At 35.2% G+C, this 17,260-nt stretch overlaps 1 protein-coding gene across 20 annotated transcripts in view; it reads left to right on the top strand.

The window, feature by feature from the left end:
- The window catches only part of KLHL5 (kelch like family member 5), a 62,680-nt gene that overhangs the window by 7,592 nt on the left and 37,828 nt on the right, over positions 1-17,260 (top strand). For 4 of the 20 annotated variants that reach the window (XM_068943149.1, XM_068943150.1, XM_068943147.1 and 1 more), the window contains exon 3: positions 10,330-10,516. The exons of 11 other annotated variants lie outside the window; for them this stretch is intronic. In XM_068943149.1, coding sequence (XP_068799250.1) covers positions 10,383-10,516 — 134 coding nt within the window. In that variant the 5' untranslated portion in view covers positions 10,330-10,382. Of the gene's footprint in view, positions 1-9,191; positions 10,517-17,260 lie in introns of those variants that run through there. 5 more of the 20 variants (XM_009673376.2, XM_009673375.2, XM_009673378.2 and 2 more) reach the window with 4 other exon arrangements.

Genomic DNA, 17,260 nt, shown 5'->3' with positions numbered 1-17,260 from the left:
TAACTTGATGAGGCTTGGCAAGCCTTTCACCAAGAATCTCGGATTTTAAGCTTGGAAATATTGTGTAAGCAAATAAAAGTAGTTAACTAAAACTCATCCATGAGCTTAAGAAAATGTGGGAAGATCAAGTGATAAGTAACAGAACTTGACTATTTTGTACCTGTCCTCATATCTTGATTGATTTTTTTTCATTAACAGATATAAATTTCAGTTGTTCTTTTGCATAAGAATTGAACTGGCTTTTTGACCAAAGAACCATCATACTTGGATTAAGTGATAATTTCAGTAAACAAACAAAGATTATCTTTAGAAAATTTACAGGCTGAATGGTTAGGAGAATAGTTTTTATACATACTGAAAAGCAGATAAGGCATTTTTTAGAAATCTGGGCTAATGGGGAGGATAAATGGACAAATGATTGCAAACAGCCTAATTCAGTAGTTATATGTTAGTTTTGCTTTTACCTTAAGACTTAGGCTTGGTGGATGGAGAAAAAGCGTTTGGTAAGCAAATAATAAAAGCTTTTTCTTAATTATGCCTTTTCCTTCTGATAGCTTAGCCAGCTGACTTCAAGGGTTTTCTCTTTTTTGAGCATGCTGCCTTGGTAGTGGACCTCATTCCTCTAGGAATGCAACAATTCTTGTACTCCTGTAGTTCAGATCTGTGTCCCATGTTCCCTCTGGCAGTTCACGTATTTTGCCGTTGTCAGGTCTCGCTCCCAGTGGAGAATGGAAGAAAGGGCTTTGGGAATCCTGTAAAAACAGGAATGAGGTAGCAGAGATGATGGGTCAATATGCCTATTGGGATACCTGAATTTTTAACTCAGCAAGTGCTTTAATGATGTAAACGTTGAATAGGTGGCCTAAATTTCTACCACTGCTGCCTTATTTCTCAAGGTCATTCCAGTTGTATACAATTGTGGGAGCGTATGAAGTCATAGCTGTGTTTGAAGACTGTGTCAGTTAGATACTCTGATCTGATTACTGTTCCACTTTGTTTCTCAATCCTGGCTTCGGTAATATATAGCCACTTAAGCTAAAGCTAATGTGCATACACAAAAGCAAAAGATAATAAGGAGCTGGATTTATGTCCTTTGTGTTATCAGTCCCTCCCTAATAATTTTTATGTCCATTGGCCAATTTCAAACAAGCTTACAGAGTTAAGCCCTTATTATGTTTAAGTTTGGAAATATATGGTTAGCTAGAAAAGCCAAGTAAGTACTTGGTTACTTAGGCTGTTTGATGTCCCAGCTGGTCGGCCTCTCTGCTTCTGAGTCTGAAGAGGCCAAAGGATTTGCTTGTCTAGGCTGTCTGGCACCTAATTAGCAGGGAGGCTTGTGCGTGTGGATAGTGCATAGGGAGAAGTGCACAAGGGAGATAATGTGAGATGGGGCATGCAGGAGAACTGGAGCTCTTGTTAAGAGTAGCTTGTGAAATAAATGAAGGTGAGGAACGTGAGATTGTTTCGATGGGAAACTGCCAAGACAGAATGGAGAGTCTAAATTGGTTCTGCGACTCACAGTTCACTTTATTTACTGACAAGAGTCAAATAGAGCACTGTTTATTAAACATTCTTTTGTGATTATAGCTGTTTCTCTTCACGTCTTGTATTTACTTATAGTACAGGATTTGCTTTCTAGTCATTTAATAAAAAAGGAGGGAGTTCTCAAATCAGAATAAGGAATTACTGCCCTGAAAGTGAAGTGCCACTGCCCTTCAAATATATCTGCATGTGATTCTATGAAAGATCATTGATAATGTTTAGGAATATATGATGATTTGATACATGACTTAATCTGAGATTTAATAGAATCCAAATACAGAATTAAAGGGTATTTTGCCTTATGTGCCTCAAATACTTACTATTTTAAGCAACATTGACTCAAAGCAGAGAACCAGTTCTCTTTTAGAGAAGAGGCAATAATTGTACAGTGGTTTGCTTTGTATGGTTTTTTTTTTTTCCAAAGCAATATTTCCTTGATCCAAATCCTGGGTAAAATCAACAGAAACCTTTGACATCTCTAATTTAATCATGTTACTTTTGTGACTATGTGAAACTATTGTAACATGTCAAGATATTATGCTTGCAATTAAAGTATTATGAAGCTTTTTGTTATTGTGTATTTGTAAACAAATATATGTATGATCCAATTTAAACTTCTCTGGGACTATTTGATTATGAATACTGCTATCTAGTACTAATTTCTCATTTTGGTGCTTAACTTTAAATTTGAAAGTTACTATGGTAAATGTCACTTTTTTTGTGGAGAAATCACATTAAAGGGTAAGGTTTTGCAAGTCTCCATACTAAGACTTTCTAGTAACACACACCTGTCAACTACTAGTGTGTGTAATTACAACTAAAGATTTTTTGGGAGAGATTGATGTTGATTCATCACAGTAGTCCTTAATTGGAATCACTGAACACTTAAATGCTCCTTTTAAATATAAAACAAAGTTTAGATTATAAATATATCTTTTTTTGTAAAACATTTATTTTGAAAGGAATTGAGATAATTTCTTCTTGTAGCATTTCTTGCGTGGTCACTTCTTCAACTGTATTCAATAAATTGTATAAGGAGCAATGACCACTGACTGAAGCTTAACTGGAGAACTGCTATTTTGTACATACTTTTACATTAAAATAAATTATATGTATTCAGAGTTGGCATAGAAAAATCTCAAACTGTACTGGAGGGGGAAGAATGTGTGCTGGTACAGTATCCTTTTGGTAATGTTCTAACCAAACAGTTTTAAAGTATTTCTTTAAAAAGTAAGGCATTCATTACTTCTGTTTTATATATAAAAGATGAAAGAAATACTTCGTTTAATAGTGGGGAGGATAATATCCTCCTGTGGAGCAACGTTTCCATTCGGTGTTGTGGAACCCATGCGCTGAATTCCTCTCCTCCTGTACTTCCAGTTACCATGTTTGGCACTCACCTTTTGTACTTGTAAGGATCATAAACACAAACTGGCAGTGTGGTTTATATTTTTCTTAATCTACCTAATCTTGCAGTTTGCCAAAATGGTTTAATTCTATCCTGAATCTCTTAAATGATGGTTTAAAGGCACTTAATTTTTATGGGAGTGCACATATAGAATTAGAATGCTTGGTTGACAGGGTATGTTGCATTCATGATACATAAATGCAGATTCTTATTATTTGAAAGGAGTCTTTTGTTGGCACAGCAGGCATCCCAGAAAAGTCAGTGTGGGTAAGGGATCTAAGGGAAATAGTTTGACGTCCATGGGATAAGGAGATGAGAGTTGATTAGATATTTGATTTTCCTTTTGCTACTTTACAAATGGATCAGCATTTCATTGGTTTCCATCTGTCTCTAGCTACACTGGAAAAGTGGATTCAGAGTGCTAAAGAGAATTAGAATTAGTAGAATTAGATAATGATGAAATTAAGAGGCTTTTTTCATATGAGAGATTGATCCCATTTTTAAATGTAGGCCAACTTTTGTGATGTAGAAAAATGCAGATTCATTGACTTGAATGTTATACGTTTTAATGTAGTGATAAGATTTTTGTTGTTGTTGTTGCAGGGATTTTTATGTGAGTTTTTGCTTGATATATGTGACTTAATACACAATAGGGTTCCAAAAATGTCATAGTTGCCTATTTTATATAGGTATAATACTAATTCTTAAGACGAAATAACAGCTTTTTGCATATCAATGAGGGAGTAACATGATTCTCATAAACATTGTGTCTTTCAGTGTGATGATTCTTTGTTTCATACTTTGATCATTCATGTTGCCTTCCTCTGACCCCTCTATTTTGCAATAAACAGTACACAAAAGAATTCCAGATGAGGTCACACCATTTGTTTTATATATTTTATTTTATGTCATATGTTATCCCTTGGGCAGCCTAAAGTCTTACTATGTATATGTCTTTTGGTTAACTGAAGATGCTAATTAAGCAGAGGTCCTTATTGAGAGATTTATAATGAGTCTCTTGAGGTGTCTTTTGGTGTTAAATCATTGATTTAGAAGGCCTTTTGATGAAAGAGTTTCCTTCAGTAGTTGTTGCTTTGCATAGCGTGACATTTAGATTTAGTTTAAACTTTTTGCCTGCAGACCTCTATATAGCTCTCTTGGAAGCTTGTGTATTCAAGCATGGAGGACTGTCTTGTATTACTTAAGCATTTGCAAGTTTACTTCTTCACTGTTCTTTTAATGTATCATAAGCTGTAATTCTCCATATGGCACCTAATGCAGAACTGTGAGTTAACCTGTAGGTAACTTTTTACCAAACAAGTATTGATTCTCTTACTGACAATGATGATAAAATTGGGTTACTCTTCACCTATTTTTCTGTGGCTTGAGGAAAACTGAAGACATCATGGTGAAATAAAGCTGCTACAAGAAACTATCTCCATGTTATTTTGTTTGGAGTTGCCACAGTCCTTTAAGGTGTGGTATATGGCCTTTTGTAGCTTGATGAGGTCATCCTAACCTGGTTCTAAATAATGTCTTTACTTTTGGCAGGACCTCTTTACGTACTACAGAAGAGTATTTTAGTTATCTTTCCTTAACAGTGAGATTTTTAGAGGAGGTGACTTGTGCTGGAGTGCAACTGTATCTAGATTGATGCATTTTACCCTCTTTTTATTAGACTTGGCAGTGCCGGTATTCCTGGCATGTATGAGTTGCTTGTCTTGATCTTTGTGTGGCTGTTAGAGCCTTTTGGTACAGAAAAATGATTTTTTTGATTTTTTTTTTTTTTTTTTGGATTGGCATGTCACAGAATTGTCCATTTGATATTGTGACTGAATTTTAACTGAAAACCATAGCTGATCTGATGGACTCTTTGAGTCCAAGACTTTTTAAGGTGAATATTCAGTTTCAGAGAACTCATTGCACTGTTTAGTCAGGAATGGCTCTGATTTACAATTGTACTTGTAAATGATGCAGTTCTTGATAATGCTTGGGTATCACTTGGGTAGACAGAAATCAGTGGATTTAACACTAAATAAATGTAAATGTCCTAGATTACAACTTCTGTTCTCTGTGTGAGCCACTGTGAAGCTTCAGCTAAAAAAAATCTGGAATGGCAGGCAATATAGTCTTCTGCTATATATGGAATTATTTGTCCATAAAAGCTTTTGTTTTCTTATCTGAATAAAATAAGAGCAAACTAGGTTGTTGTTCTGCCCAAGTCTTTTCTGAGCTGGGTGTTCTGAAATCAGTCTTTCTCAACACACAGTTCACTCTTCCCCACAAGGGGAATGGGTAGTGCCACGTGGCAAAAAGCTGTGATGCAGTCCCCCTAATTTGGTAGAAGCTTATTTTCTCCAGTTGGAACAATAAGTTTAAATACATATAGTCAGTAACTGTAGCTGTTTTTCCCTTCTTGTCTTGGATGAACTATACTGTTGGTGCTGCAAGGGGCTTCTCACAAACATGAACCAGAAGTGTTTACCCTTAAAAACAAACAACAACAACAACAACAAAACCCCCAAAACAAAAAAACCACTGTTTTGTAGAGCATGAACATAGCTAACTTTCTGAAGTCTTAAACTGTCTCCATGGTTCTTGGGCTGGAGCATAGGAATAGGGAAGAAAAAAGTAAGATAAAAGTTTTCTTTCTGTAACATAAACATAGATACAAGCAGGATTGCACATTTGGAGTTTTGTCTATAGCAGTTTTCTTTGGACAAATATTTTAATGTTTCAAATTAGTATTTTTAAGTTAAATTCCCTTTTTAACAAAAGTGTAAAACATTTGCATGCCTTTTAATAGCGTAAATATGTATTTGATCAATCAACAAACACATTGCAGTTGTTGAACCTTTCTTCTGTTTTAGAATAAGTATCCAGGGCCTGTAAACACTGGCAGTAGTATATTACCTTATCACATCTTAATGAGTTTCTTTATATCTAATATGTATTTTTTTTATATTTAAATGCAAATGTTAGTGTTTTTTCAGAAGAGAAACAACTCTCTTCCAGTCAAAAAAAAACACCTATATCCAGTTATTTTGATGTTTTTATTCTTAACTGGCACTTAAAATGATCGTTAACATCTTCTAAGAACTAGCTGAGCTTTTTTGTCCTTAGACCTTAGATTTAAAAAGGGATCATTTTTTAAATTCATTTGACAGAATAATTACTTTGAAAATATATTTGAACTGCCCTGAAGTTGGATGCTGATAGCTTTTTGAAGCCAAAACATAGTAGTGCCAGGAAAAAATGTTACCATGAAAAGCGATGTTGAGATTCAAATCTTAAAAACACCTCAAAAATGTCTTCAGTAGGTATATTTGTTTGAAAATTTAATGATTTCCTACTGAAAATTTAAGTCATAATGAATAAAAGAGTTCAGACCTCTTTATTTAAAGAATAATTTCTCCATATTTTCTAGTGATGCACTTTATATGCTTATTTAAAATGCATCCACCCTCAATTTATGCCGTAGAAGTATCACAGGAGTAAAAATGTTGTCTAAATTTGAACTCTTATGCTGGACTGCTACCTTCCTTTTACACCTGTATGAATAAACAGGTTATATGTAGTATATAGGAACCTGAATGTAGTAAACTTCTTGGCTAGTAGAGGAAAAAAAACAGTTTTTGCTTTTTACGTCTCTGGGTTAATAAACTGTTCTGAAGACCTCGAAATGAGCAACGTATACAGCTGTTAGCTAATGCCAAGAACAGGATATACCGACATTGCTGCAAATGTAACATACAGTATGGATTTAAATATTTTCCTTTTGTTCAGAAGGCAGAATTTGGCAAACGGTCCCCCAATGCCAAGTGCCTGTGGGAATTTATTATTTTGTCGGACTAGTCATATAAGGGAAGGTATGTACTTAAATGCTCAGATACGCTATAAGGTTAAAGCCAGAGTCTTCAAAACTATCTTCACGGTAAGCTTAAAGAACCTTATGTTCATAAACAGGACAGTGTACGTGTGTTTCAAATGTTGTTATGATCCGTTATTAAAATAGAAAATGGTTGTTCAACAGCAACAGTGGCAAAACGTCAGAGAAAACGTGCATAAGCTTCTTTGTTCTAGTTTAGATCAGTGTACCTATTCCCTTAGTAAATGGAAAAATATTTTATAAACCTTAGTCTGTGTATGCTGGGTTCCACCCTACATATGTTCTCATTGAGGTAAACGGTGCTTTCCAATTTACTTTTTTTAGCAGGTTTCTCAGAAATGTATACATACATTGGAAAGGTGTGTGTGGGTTTTTTTTTTTTTTTTTTTTTGGTGTGGGCATTTGGGTCTGAGAGCACTCATTGGCAGAAGAGATGACAAAGATGAGGTCTGAGTGGCTCTAGTAAACAGAGAACCTTCTCAAAAGTGTGGTGACTCCCAGCAGGGGGAGCCTGACAAGAACTGTCACACTACTCAGAATAGTGAAGAGTGTCCAGAACAGGAAGAGGCTCTCAATTATTTCTCAGCAGTCTCGTCAGTATAAACTGAAGAATTAAGTGGCACTTGGCTCATCTTGTCATTTGTAATACGAACTTGTATTTAAATTATGTGAAACTGAAATATTTTAGGCTGCAGTCTGTTTAAAAATTTGATTTAGAACTGTAATATAGGAGAGTGTAGAGGAGTCAGAGTTTGTATCATTTAGAAAGATGAGACAAAAATATCTTCCATTTTCTATTTTGAAAACTACAGCACATTTTCTTTTATTATCTCCGATTGAGCCATTTGCTTGGCAACAGAGAAGCAGTAAATAGGCTGGATTTCCCGTAAGTCATGAGGAAGTAGTGAAAAAGCATGAGAGCTGGCAAATCTGTCATTGTCTTAGTACGTTTGTGATGGGGTGGTTTGAGTTTTAAATGATTCTGTTATACAAGAAACAGAATCTAGGTCAATCCTGAAGTATATTGGATTTACCATACTAACAGAAGTAAAAATATTTAAAACTTATTTTTCAAGGTTAGAGTAAATAGGTAATTAAATTATTACTGTTATGGTGAATGTTAATGAATGCAAAACATCATTTCTTGTCCTGCCTCATCCACCTTTGAACCCCAGACAGAAACACAAAGCATAATGAGAGGATAAAATGTTTTTTTAAATTTATTATTGCTACTTGAGTTGTGCTATAGTTTTGCAAAACTTGCAGTTACACAAAGGATGATGTTCCAGTGCAGCAGTTAAGCTTTCTGAAAATTAAATAGTTAAATATGCACAAGAATAGGGACCGGATTCCCTATCTGTTCAGTTAAACATCCATTCAATTTTTATGCTGACATATTGAATCATTATTCTTCTTAAATATTTCTGTGCATGATGGCACTTAAATGAAATCCCTGGTAAAGATGGTTACAACTTTGTATGCTCACCCACTTCAATTTTCTCATTTCCCAAATACCTTTAAGGGTTTTCTGGACATACTTCAAAGGCCATCTGATATAGCTTTTGGTAGACCAGGAAGCTAGGAAGATACAAATTCTGAAATGTAGGATCTCTTTACAGAGAACTGACTGGAATACTGTTTCTATATAAATGATCTTAGATAGCATATATGAGAAGCACTTCCATAAATAACTGTGCCCTGAGCAATGGCAGGTGAGCTTCTCTGCTTGAAACTTTCCTTGTCAGCTTTCTAGTTCCTAAGAAAATAGCATGATTTACTCATGGCACGAAACTGTGCAGTTGCTTTTTGGGTGGTAGAGTTCAACTCTATTTAAATTTTCATATGGACTCTTCACATTGCCCCTTCTAAGAAATTTTAACATATTCTAATTACAGGATCACAGAAGCATGGTTTGTAGCTCCTAACATTCACCTGAGAGATAGTAACTTTCACTTTTGATGGAAAGTGTAGGTAGAAGTGAGGCACTTTTATAAAGTTACTGCATTTCTGTCCTAGAGAGTTGAACAGATTAACGGCACTCTGAGGGTTGAAAATGTAGATCTGGTTGTCAAGGGCTGATAAAATCCAGTGTCGTCTTGTTCTTTGAAAATCGTTGCTACTGTTTCCCTTTGATTGGAATAAGTCTCAGCTATTTAAACCTCACTAGCCTCATATGTAGTAGAGGAAATGGACTATTTTTATTAGGAAATATAAATTAGTCATTGTGTGTTTTGTCTCTTTGATTTTTCTTTTCCTCATTCAGGTAAATACTTTTGTTGGATGTTCTAATGCATCTAATTCTAATTACGTAAACTACATATCTAGAGGGAATTCTGACTCAAAAATATACAGCTTTTTCTACACTGCTCCATCACAATGCCTTTAACTTGGTCTGGAACAGCTGATTCCAGATTATGAGAAAGAAGCAAAGGTCTTTTGCCCATTTTGTAGGGGGTGTCTTGGATAGTGACCAGTTAGCTTTTGTTGCTTATGCTTTTGGTGATATATAAATGAATGGAAACCACTGGCTCATTTCAGATAGACCTACTAAGCAACCACTGTTAGAAATTTTCAGTTACTGCAGACCTAGATTTGAATCAAAGCGCATCAAGATGAAAGACTGTATAAGCCATTAGTAGTCCCTTGAGCCTTCCAGGCTTTTTTTTTTTTATGCATGTCCTGTTAATGGAAAAAATAATTTCCAGTTCAGTTTCCCCTCAGTACAATCAGTGATCTTTGGATTGGTTTCAGTCTTCTCTGTAAATTATTCTCTAACAGTGCAGAAAGAATTTCATTTGCTTTTTTGTGCAATTTGTTTTCCCCTGTGTAGAGCAAGAGTTAATAGAATAAGAAGCAGAGATTCTGAGATGCTATACAGGAATTACTTCTCTGTCATTTGTGGCTTAAGAAAAGGGGGTGGTATTCAGCTCTTGAAAGGGCTTTAATGAATGCTGTTTGCTGTTTTTAAAAGCTAATGGTCAGAGGAGAGCGATAGAAACAACCTTGGACTCTTAGGGTAAACTGATTAGCGTTTTTCCTGATTGAGGTGATTGTTTCACCTTCTTTTTATCCCAAGATTTTTCATCACCCTTTGCTTTTTGTTTTTATTCAAATAACATAGCGTTAAAGAAGCCTTTTTTTATGTGAATGCAATCCTCCCCCTCCTCCTTTTCCCTTAGAAAATCTGCTTGCCACAGACGGGGAGAGCATGTGTTTCTCTTGTCTTGGTTGGGTGCACAAATCTTCTTTTATGTGTGCTGCTTCTTACCCTGTTGCCTAGACGATTTGCTTTCACTAAGGATGTCTGGTTCTCGTAAAGAGTTTGATGTGAAGCAGATTTTAAAAATCAGATGGAGGTGGTTTGGTCATCAGGCGTCAGCCCCTATTTCTGCAGTTGATAACAACCAGGGAGACTTCTGGAATAGAGGACAAAATGTCACAACTGGTGGCACAAAGTTTATAGATCCAGGTAACCTACCTTTAACATCAGTTGGTTACAGAAGGTCCAGCCAACGGGATTTCCAGAATTCACCTCCTTGGCCAATGGCATCCACCTCGGAAGTCCCTACATTTGAATTCTCAACAGAAGATTGTGGAGGTGCGCGTTGGTTTGACAGACAAGAAACAGATGATAGAGCGAGTGAAGAAGGAAATGAATCAGACAGCAGTTCATGCAGGTTATTACTTTTCTGTTGTAAGAACTGTGTTTTCATTTCATATTTGCAGATACTATCCATATATAGGGTATGCTTTCTTCTAGAATAAGTGCTTCAGCAATCTAGCAATTGCAAGTGCCTCAGAAATATAAAAAAGATTGATAATCAGAGTTTTGTATGTTTATTAGGACCTCTTTAAAAATAATTTCGTCAGTGTAGATAACCTATGACAATTGTTTTTAAAAGCTAAATGAAAATGATGCTCTTTACTTTATCTGCATGTATGTATATCTGTGTGTGTATGTGCAGGCACTCACTTGTTTTAAATAGAATCCCAAGCTCACGCTGCTATGAACGAGGTAATACTCATTGTGTTATAATGTTATGGGTTGTTTTTTAAATTATTTTGAAATGACACCGATTGTTTAGTTATGCTGAGAATTAGTTCCATGAAAATTAGGAGAAAATAAAAAAAAGTGTAAGTGCCTATGATTCCTATGTCTGATGTTTCGAAGTGTTTTTATAGATGAGGGAGATTAAAATGGATTAAAAAATATTAAGGCTATAAATTTTTTCCCTTCAAGTTGCATATGCACAGGCAAAGATTTCATCTACTGAAAGTGATACATTGTCAACCAGTTTGTGCTGTAAACTAATATCAAAAGATTGTTTTAAAGTAATAAGTGCAATTTTCTTTTCAAACGTGTTAAACTGTACACCTAGATTAAAAATCAAAAATGGTTTTATTGCATCTCTAGAGTTTTGGTGTTCTTATCTTACATTACTAAAGGTTAAACTATAAAATTTGTTCTGAAGTGAAAGGTGTTTACCGGTTGGTGGAAAATTAGGCAAATTAATCATGTTTCTTGTTAAAAAAACAGTTTTTCACTTAGCTCCTTTTACTGCATGAGTCAGGCATCCTTCACTAAAAGTGTTTTTCCTTCTTTTTATAGTGTGTATATATAGTGCATATTAGTTAACTTACTATTTCAAATTTTTATGTTTGCTTTCTAGCTTTTAAGATAATTTGCAATTATATGATATTTCAGAAAGTATGACCCTAAAAGGGTACACTGTTTATTAATAAAGTCTATTAGGGACAAATCAATCTAGTTAGAGCAGTTCTAGTGTTTTGCATTTCCTAGGAGAAGAATTCATTTGATGCAAGGGCAAAGCAGTCAAGAATAAAAGCACTAGCTATTTATGGTTTGTATAACCTTTTAAGATTTGAGAAAAGGAGGGAGAGTAAAAATTCTTAGGAGTCAGCATGGTATATTTGCTTTCATCACTGGATTGTGAAAGTATTAGAATTATAGGGAAAAGAAGCCTGCATACTGATACTTCATAACAGCAGTCTTAGCAGTATATTTGTTGTAGCATGCTATGAATAACACATCAGTAGAGCTCCTATTTTAAGTGATGTAGGTATTTTTTTTTAAATAGCTGTGCCGCTCACTGCATGCTGTGTGTAATGATAGGTATAACATCACCTTACATTTCAGAAATATCTATTTGTGATGCAAAATTTGTATGTATATCATTACCCCCTAATAGGATGTCCTTCCTATAGGAAGGCAATCAATGTAGAAAAAATGTAATTCTAAGACTGATGTGTAGCTTGAAAATACTACAAATTTATTTTTAACTGTAGGAGAAGAACTTACGTATGACAAAACTAATTTTCTACCTAATATGGAAGTGAAGTACTTCAAATATGGGAGAATTATGGGAAATAATTCCCAAATATGGGAAATTAGGGTGTATGGGAAGTATGTAGTAGTGCTGGTATTTTATTTGTGGGGGTTTTGGAGGGAGGGAGTTGTATGCTACAGGAGATGCACGTAGGATTTGAACTTTATATTCAGTAAATTTGCAGTATCTTTTTAATTATGTCTCCAATCAGGTATAGCATCTGGAGTTGCTTAATTTTTTTTTTTGTAATTCTTGCTAGTGTTTTAACTTCATTCTTCAAAATAAACATCTTAGGTAAACTTTGGTTTCAATATCTGTACAATTTAAGGCATAACTAATGGTAATATAGGAACTTGATTTGTTTCTTAGCTATGTTTTTGTTCCCTAGGAGAGACTGTACTTAAACCATGCCTTATCTACTCCCTTTAGTAAGACATAACCTATATAAGTCTATCCAATACTTGGAATTTTTCTAATATTCAGAACTTGATTAAATGATGAGCTTTTTCTGTTTATTATTCTAAAATACAGCTTATCTGTTGACTTGAGTAACAAAAAACCAAAAAGAACACCATGGTCCGTGGTGTTCTCAGAGGACCTCTCTCCTAGATGAGAACCCTGTGTTTCCTTCATTAGAAATAAATTGTATATGTGAAGAGTGTGGGAGTTTTGTTTTTGTTTTTAAGTTAATTCCATGCCTTCTATGTAGTTTATCTTGCTTTTTTATCCTCTGTATTTACTGCCCAGATACAAGCCCTAAAAGCATGGCCTGTAACATGGAAGCTTCAGTGACAAAAGCAGCTGTACTGTTTTGTGTGCATCAGTCTTCCTCTTTGCCATGTCATATGGCATAGAAAGAAGAGGCTATAGACCAGCTCTCTTGTTAAAAAAGCTTTAAATCATTATGTGATTAATTTAGAGGAGAGACAATGTATAATTTTTTTGTTACTGTGCGCTTGATGGCAGAAGGGGTATGCAAGTTGCAAATCTTTGTGAAATGACAGTTACCCCAGGCGCAAGCAGTTCTTTCCGGTTCAGGGATCGGAGCTAGTCACCTATAATGCTATTTACATCATACTCTACTGTGCTGTTTATGACTAACATTAGCCTAAACGATGGCCAGTGAGGGTTGAATTCTTTTCTTTTGTTGTTTTTCCTCTCCTAGATTTCCTTTACTGTTGCTCTTCGTTAACTCTTCTACGTTCCTGAGGCTACGCTCACCAATTTTGGATTTGTAGGCTTCTCAAATTTTCTAGTAGAGGTGCAGATGCTTGTACAGCAAATTCAAGCATATCAGCACTGGATTTGCCTTACGTTACTTTCTGTGGATTCCTTAGAGCCATCCACAGGCCTTGAAGCCACAGTGGATGACAGGCTGAAAATCACTGCTGCAGGGCACACCAAATATGTGAAGTGTTTTATCTGGTTCATTTCTCCCACACATGCATTAAAATATTGAAATTACTTTGCTGTAGATGTAACTATGGAAATATATTTGTATGCAAGCATACTATTAAATGCATATTGGAACATGAAATGCAAGCAATATTTCAGAATTCTTCAGTTATGTCCTAACTTTGAACTGTTTAATAAGATGTCTGTAATAGATGTTAAGACAAGGTCTGAATTCACAAGAGTAATAAGCTACTCTGCATTAATGTCTGTATGAACAATCTTGTAGTTAGTACATTGCAAATTCCTAAGTCTATCCTCCTGTAACTTTTCATCTACAGAAACCTTTGGTATTTTGTAATGTCTTTTCTCTCACCTCAATCTTGCTGACTTTTGATATTTTTGTTTTTTTGTTTGTTGTTGCATGTTGTGACCAGATTAAAGCTGTCTCAAGTATATTTTTGTATTATTACACTTGCCTCTCATACTGAAATGTGGATGTATCATGAGGTAATCAAAGTAGTTATATTTTTCAGACAGAACATACGTTACAGGGGAATATTTGTGCCTGCACAAATGTAGTAAGTCTAGGAGGTCTCTTAGAGGTAAGACAGGAAACATGCACGCTATAGTCAAAGGTCTAGGTGCAGTGAAGCATGCCTACATAATTTCTCACCAAAATTAAAAACTAGTAAAGATGCAAGTAGTATTGTCATAGCAGTTTTTGTGTACATGTCTCTGAGTTTTCACAGGTAACAATAGAGTCTGTGCTTCAGCTTCTTATGCCTGCTGTTACTCATGCTCTGTGTATGCATATGTGTGTTTGCAAGCGCTCCTTTTGATTGCAAGGTAGACATATAACTACAGTTATGGGTATTGCTATAATTCTTTTCTTTAGCATAGAGTGAATCTGTAGCCCTCAAGTTCCCATGCATATGCTCTTCACTCTCTCCACAGTCACCTGTGTCCTTTTTTTTACTGATTTTTCTGATCATAAATTGTAATACTCTGTGGATTTTAGCAGTCTTTGTCATTACCATGTATAGCTTCCTCCTTTTATTTATGTTTTTCCGCCTTTGGAAGAGTCTACTGTTTTTTGTTCTTGATTGCTTTTTACAAGAATCCTTTCAGCATCCTTCTTTTCAACAAACTCCATTCTCTGCAGCTGGGATTCTTATCTTCCTGACTTCTTATGGAGTCAAATATTCACTTTTTCGAAGTGTCATGTAAAAGCGCAGAAGCTGGTATAAAAGCTGTGGTGGTATTATTCTAGTAAATGTGTTCTGGTCTTCATATACAAGGAAAAAGTCAGCTAGCTTAGAGACAGTAGCATAAACAACCGAGTTGTTGACAAATTATTTTTAACGTTATTTTGAAATGCTGTACGTAAAAAAACTTAAGTGCAGAAAGCCATCTTAACGCAGCAGTAAATTTGTAAAATTAAACTTTCTTTAAAAGTATTAGTTAGGATGTCCACCTACTGGAAGTTTGTCTATTCTAATAATAGAATAAAGGCCTTACTGTGTTTTGAACAGTAGTGAAACTCATGGCTTATTGATAATCTGTTGCCTTAAGTTCCGTACACTTTATTTATGATTGCAGAGTTCTGCTTTTATGAGTCAAGCATTTTTTGATTTTTGAGTGTATTACTGCTTTTGCATGACAAGAATGTAAATGGCATCCAAGTTATAGGCAGTAATATAATATTCATTATTTCTGTTCCTTCTATTGTTTCTTCTAAACTGGAGTCAGTCACACTTACTCAACTTGTGCCTGTATTTTTTTCTTAATCATTTTCATTGCTTGTCCCTAAACCTCTTATATTTTGCAAAACTCCTTTGGAGGTATGTGAACAAAAGTAACTAATTTTTACTATTAGTTTCTTTGAAACCTCATGATGTTTGCCTTTTTACTATGTATGCAGTTTGAGCTGTCCATATTTGTTGATTTTTCTTTTTATTTAAGTGTCATATTCTTAAAAGTAATATTAATGCATGAATTCAGATTTAAAATGTTGAGAGCAGTTTTACTTTGTTCACTGAGGAAAAAATGCTGTGTTCATGGGAAACAGTGGTGAGGAGAATGGAGAAGTGGGTTTTTTTTCCATTGCTACAGTTCTACAAGAGTTTATTGCTTTTAATGCCTTAATTTAAACCCAGTTTGCGTTACAGAAATTCACATTTGTAAGTAGGACTTGTACCACTTCTATGCGCAGGTTATTACTGCTACAACCCCCATTTTGCGCTGTTTGGAGTATATCTACAAAATTCATTTGGGTTGGGGTAGTTTTGGTAGGGTAGGCAGAGCATTCACTTTTAATCTAGTTTCCTAAAGGGACTGAATTTATGCAGTTGTGTTCTTCGTCACTTCTGCCCTTTCCTTGGTAACGTGAGAACCCGTGGCCACTTTCAGCCTAATTTCAGAGTATGCAGAAGTCTCACAGTTGATTTAACCCCTGCAAATGACAACTAGTTAACGGAGAGAGATCCAACTTAACTGCCTCCACTGAAGAACTGGCAGAATTCATCTCTTGCGAAGCTAGCTGTTTAGCACAGTGTATGGCTTCCTGTCTTTAGTTAAGAGATGCCTTAAGGAACAGAGAGGAAAGGAGAAGAGCTGTGGTGGTGGAGTGGAGCGAGGGGACGGAGGATACAGATCTTCTGAAAAACAGACTTCATTTGTTGATTTCATAAAAGAGCAATTTGAATGAATGCAGTAGCAGTACATCTAGGGCATTGTCTCCATCATGATTTTGTAGATAGAAATCCCATTGTACTACTGTTTGACTCCTTTTTTCCAGTCAAGGCTCTGGTAACAAGTTGCACTTCCAACATGTTGCCCCTTTCAAAAGGAATGTGACTTTATGCACTGTGGTAAGCTTTCACTTGTAACTTGCTGTGGCATCTCAGCATAGTCGAGGTGGTACTTACGTAAGGTCAACATCTGTACTACATACCTGCAATCTAACCGTGTCACCTTTATTTTGCAGTAAAATTACATTTTTGCAGCTTCACAGGATCTTAGAACAGGATATGCTCATGCATATTATCTTTTGAAGATGTTGACTTTTTGGAAGTGCAGAGAAGGTTGCAGTTGAATCAGGTGAACTGATTTTAAAAATAGGGCAGTTTTAAATAAAAGTAAATTCACACACAATTGTTTTTCAGACAAAAATTGGTCTTAAAATTCATATCAGATTTCAGATTTTGTTCTTGAAGCTCAGGGTTTTTTTGTCATAATGAAGTCTTTCCAGCTTGATTTTTATTTCAAAGATCAACATGGAGACATTTAGCCTAAAAGATACCTTCTTAAGATGATTTAAAATGCAGAGCATGAAATAAAATGCTTGAAAAAAAGCATTTTGCAGCCTTTTTTTTTGTAACCAGCGTTAGTATTCATTGAAATTCATAGGTTATAAGTAATATGTGATTGCTATAAAATAACCATTGTAACTCCTTTAAAATGAATCTCAGTACTTCCAGATAATTAAAATAACAGTATAAATTGTGTTAACAGGAACAGATTCTCTCTCACAAAAACCGAGAAACGCTGATGCTTCTCTCCTCTTGTAAAGAGAGAGTTTAGTAAAGGTGGGAGGAAAGAAGGCTTGTGTGTGTTTTGTTTTGTTTCTTTTCTTTAAACTTTGAAGACTGCTGTGGCATTGCTACAACAATGAATCCT

This window comes from Struthio camelus, chromosome 4 (genome assembly GCF_040807025.1).
Source record: "Struthio camelus isolate bStrCam1 chromosome 4, bStrCam1.hap1, whole genome shotgun sequence".
Classification (NCBI taxonomy): Eukaryota; Metazoa; Chordata; class Aves; order Struthioniformes; family Struthionidae; genus Struthio; species Struthio camelus.
Note: the sequence above shows the minus strand (reverse complement) of the source record. Positions and strands in the feature narration are given on the sequence as shown.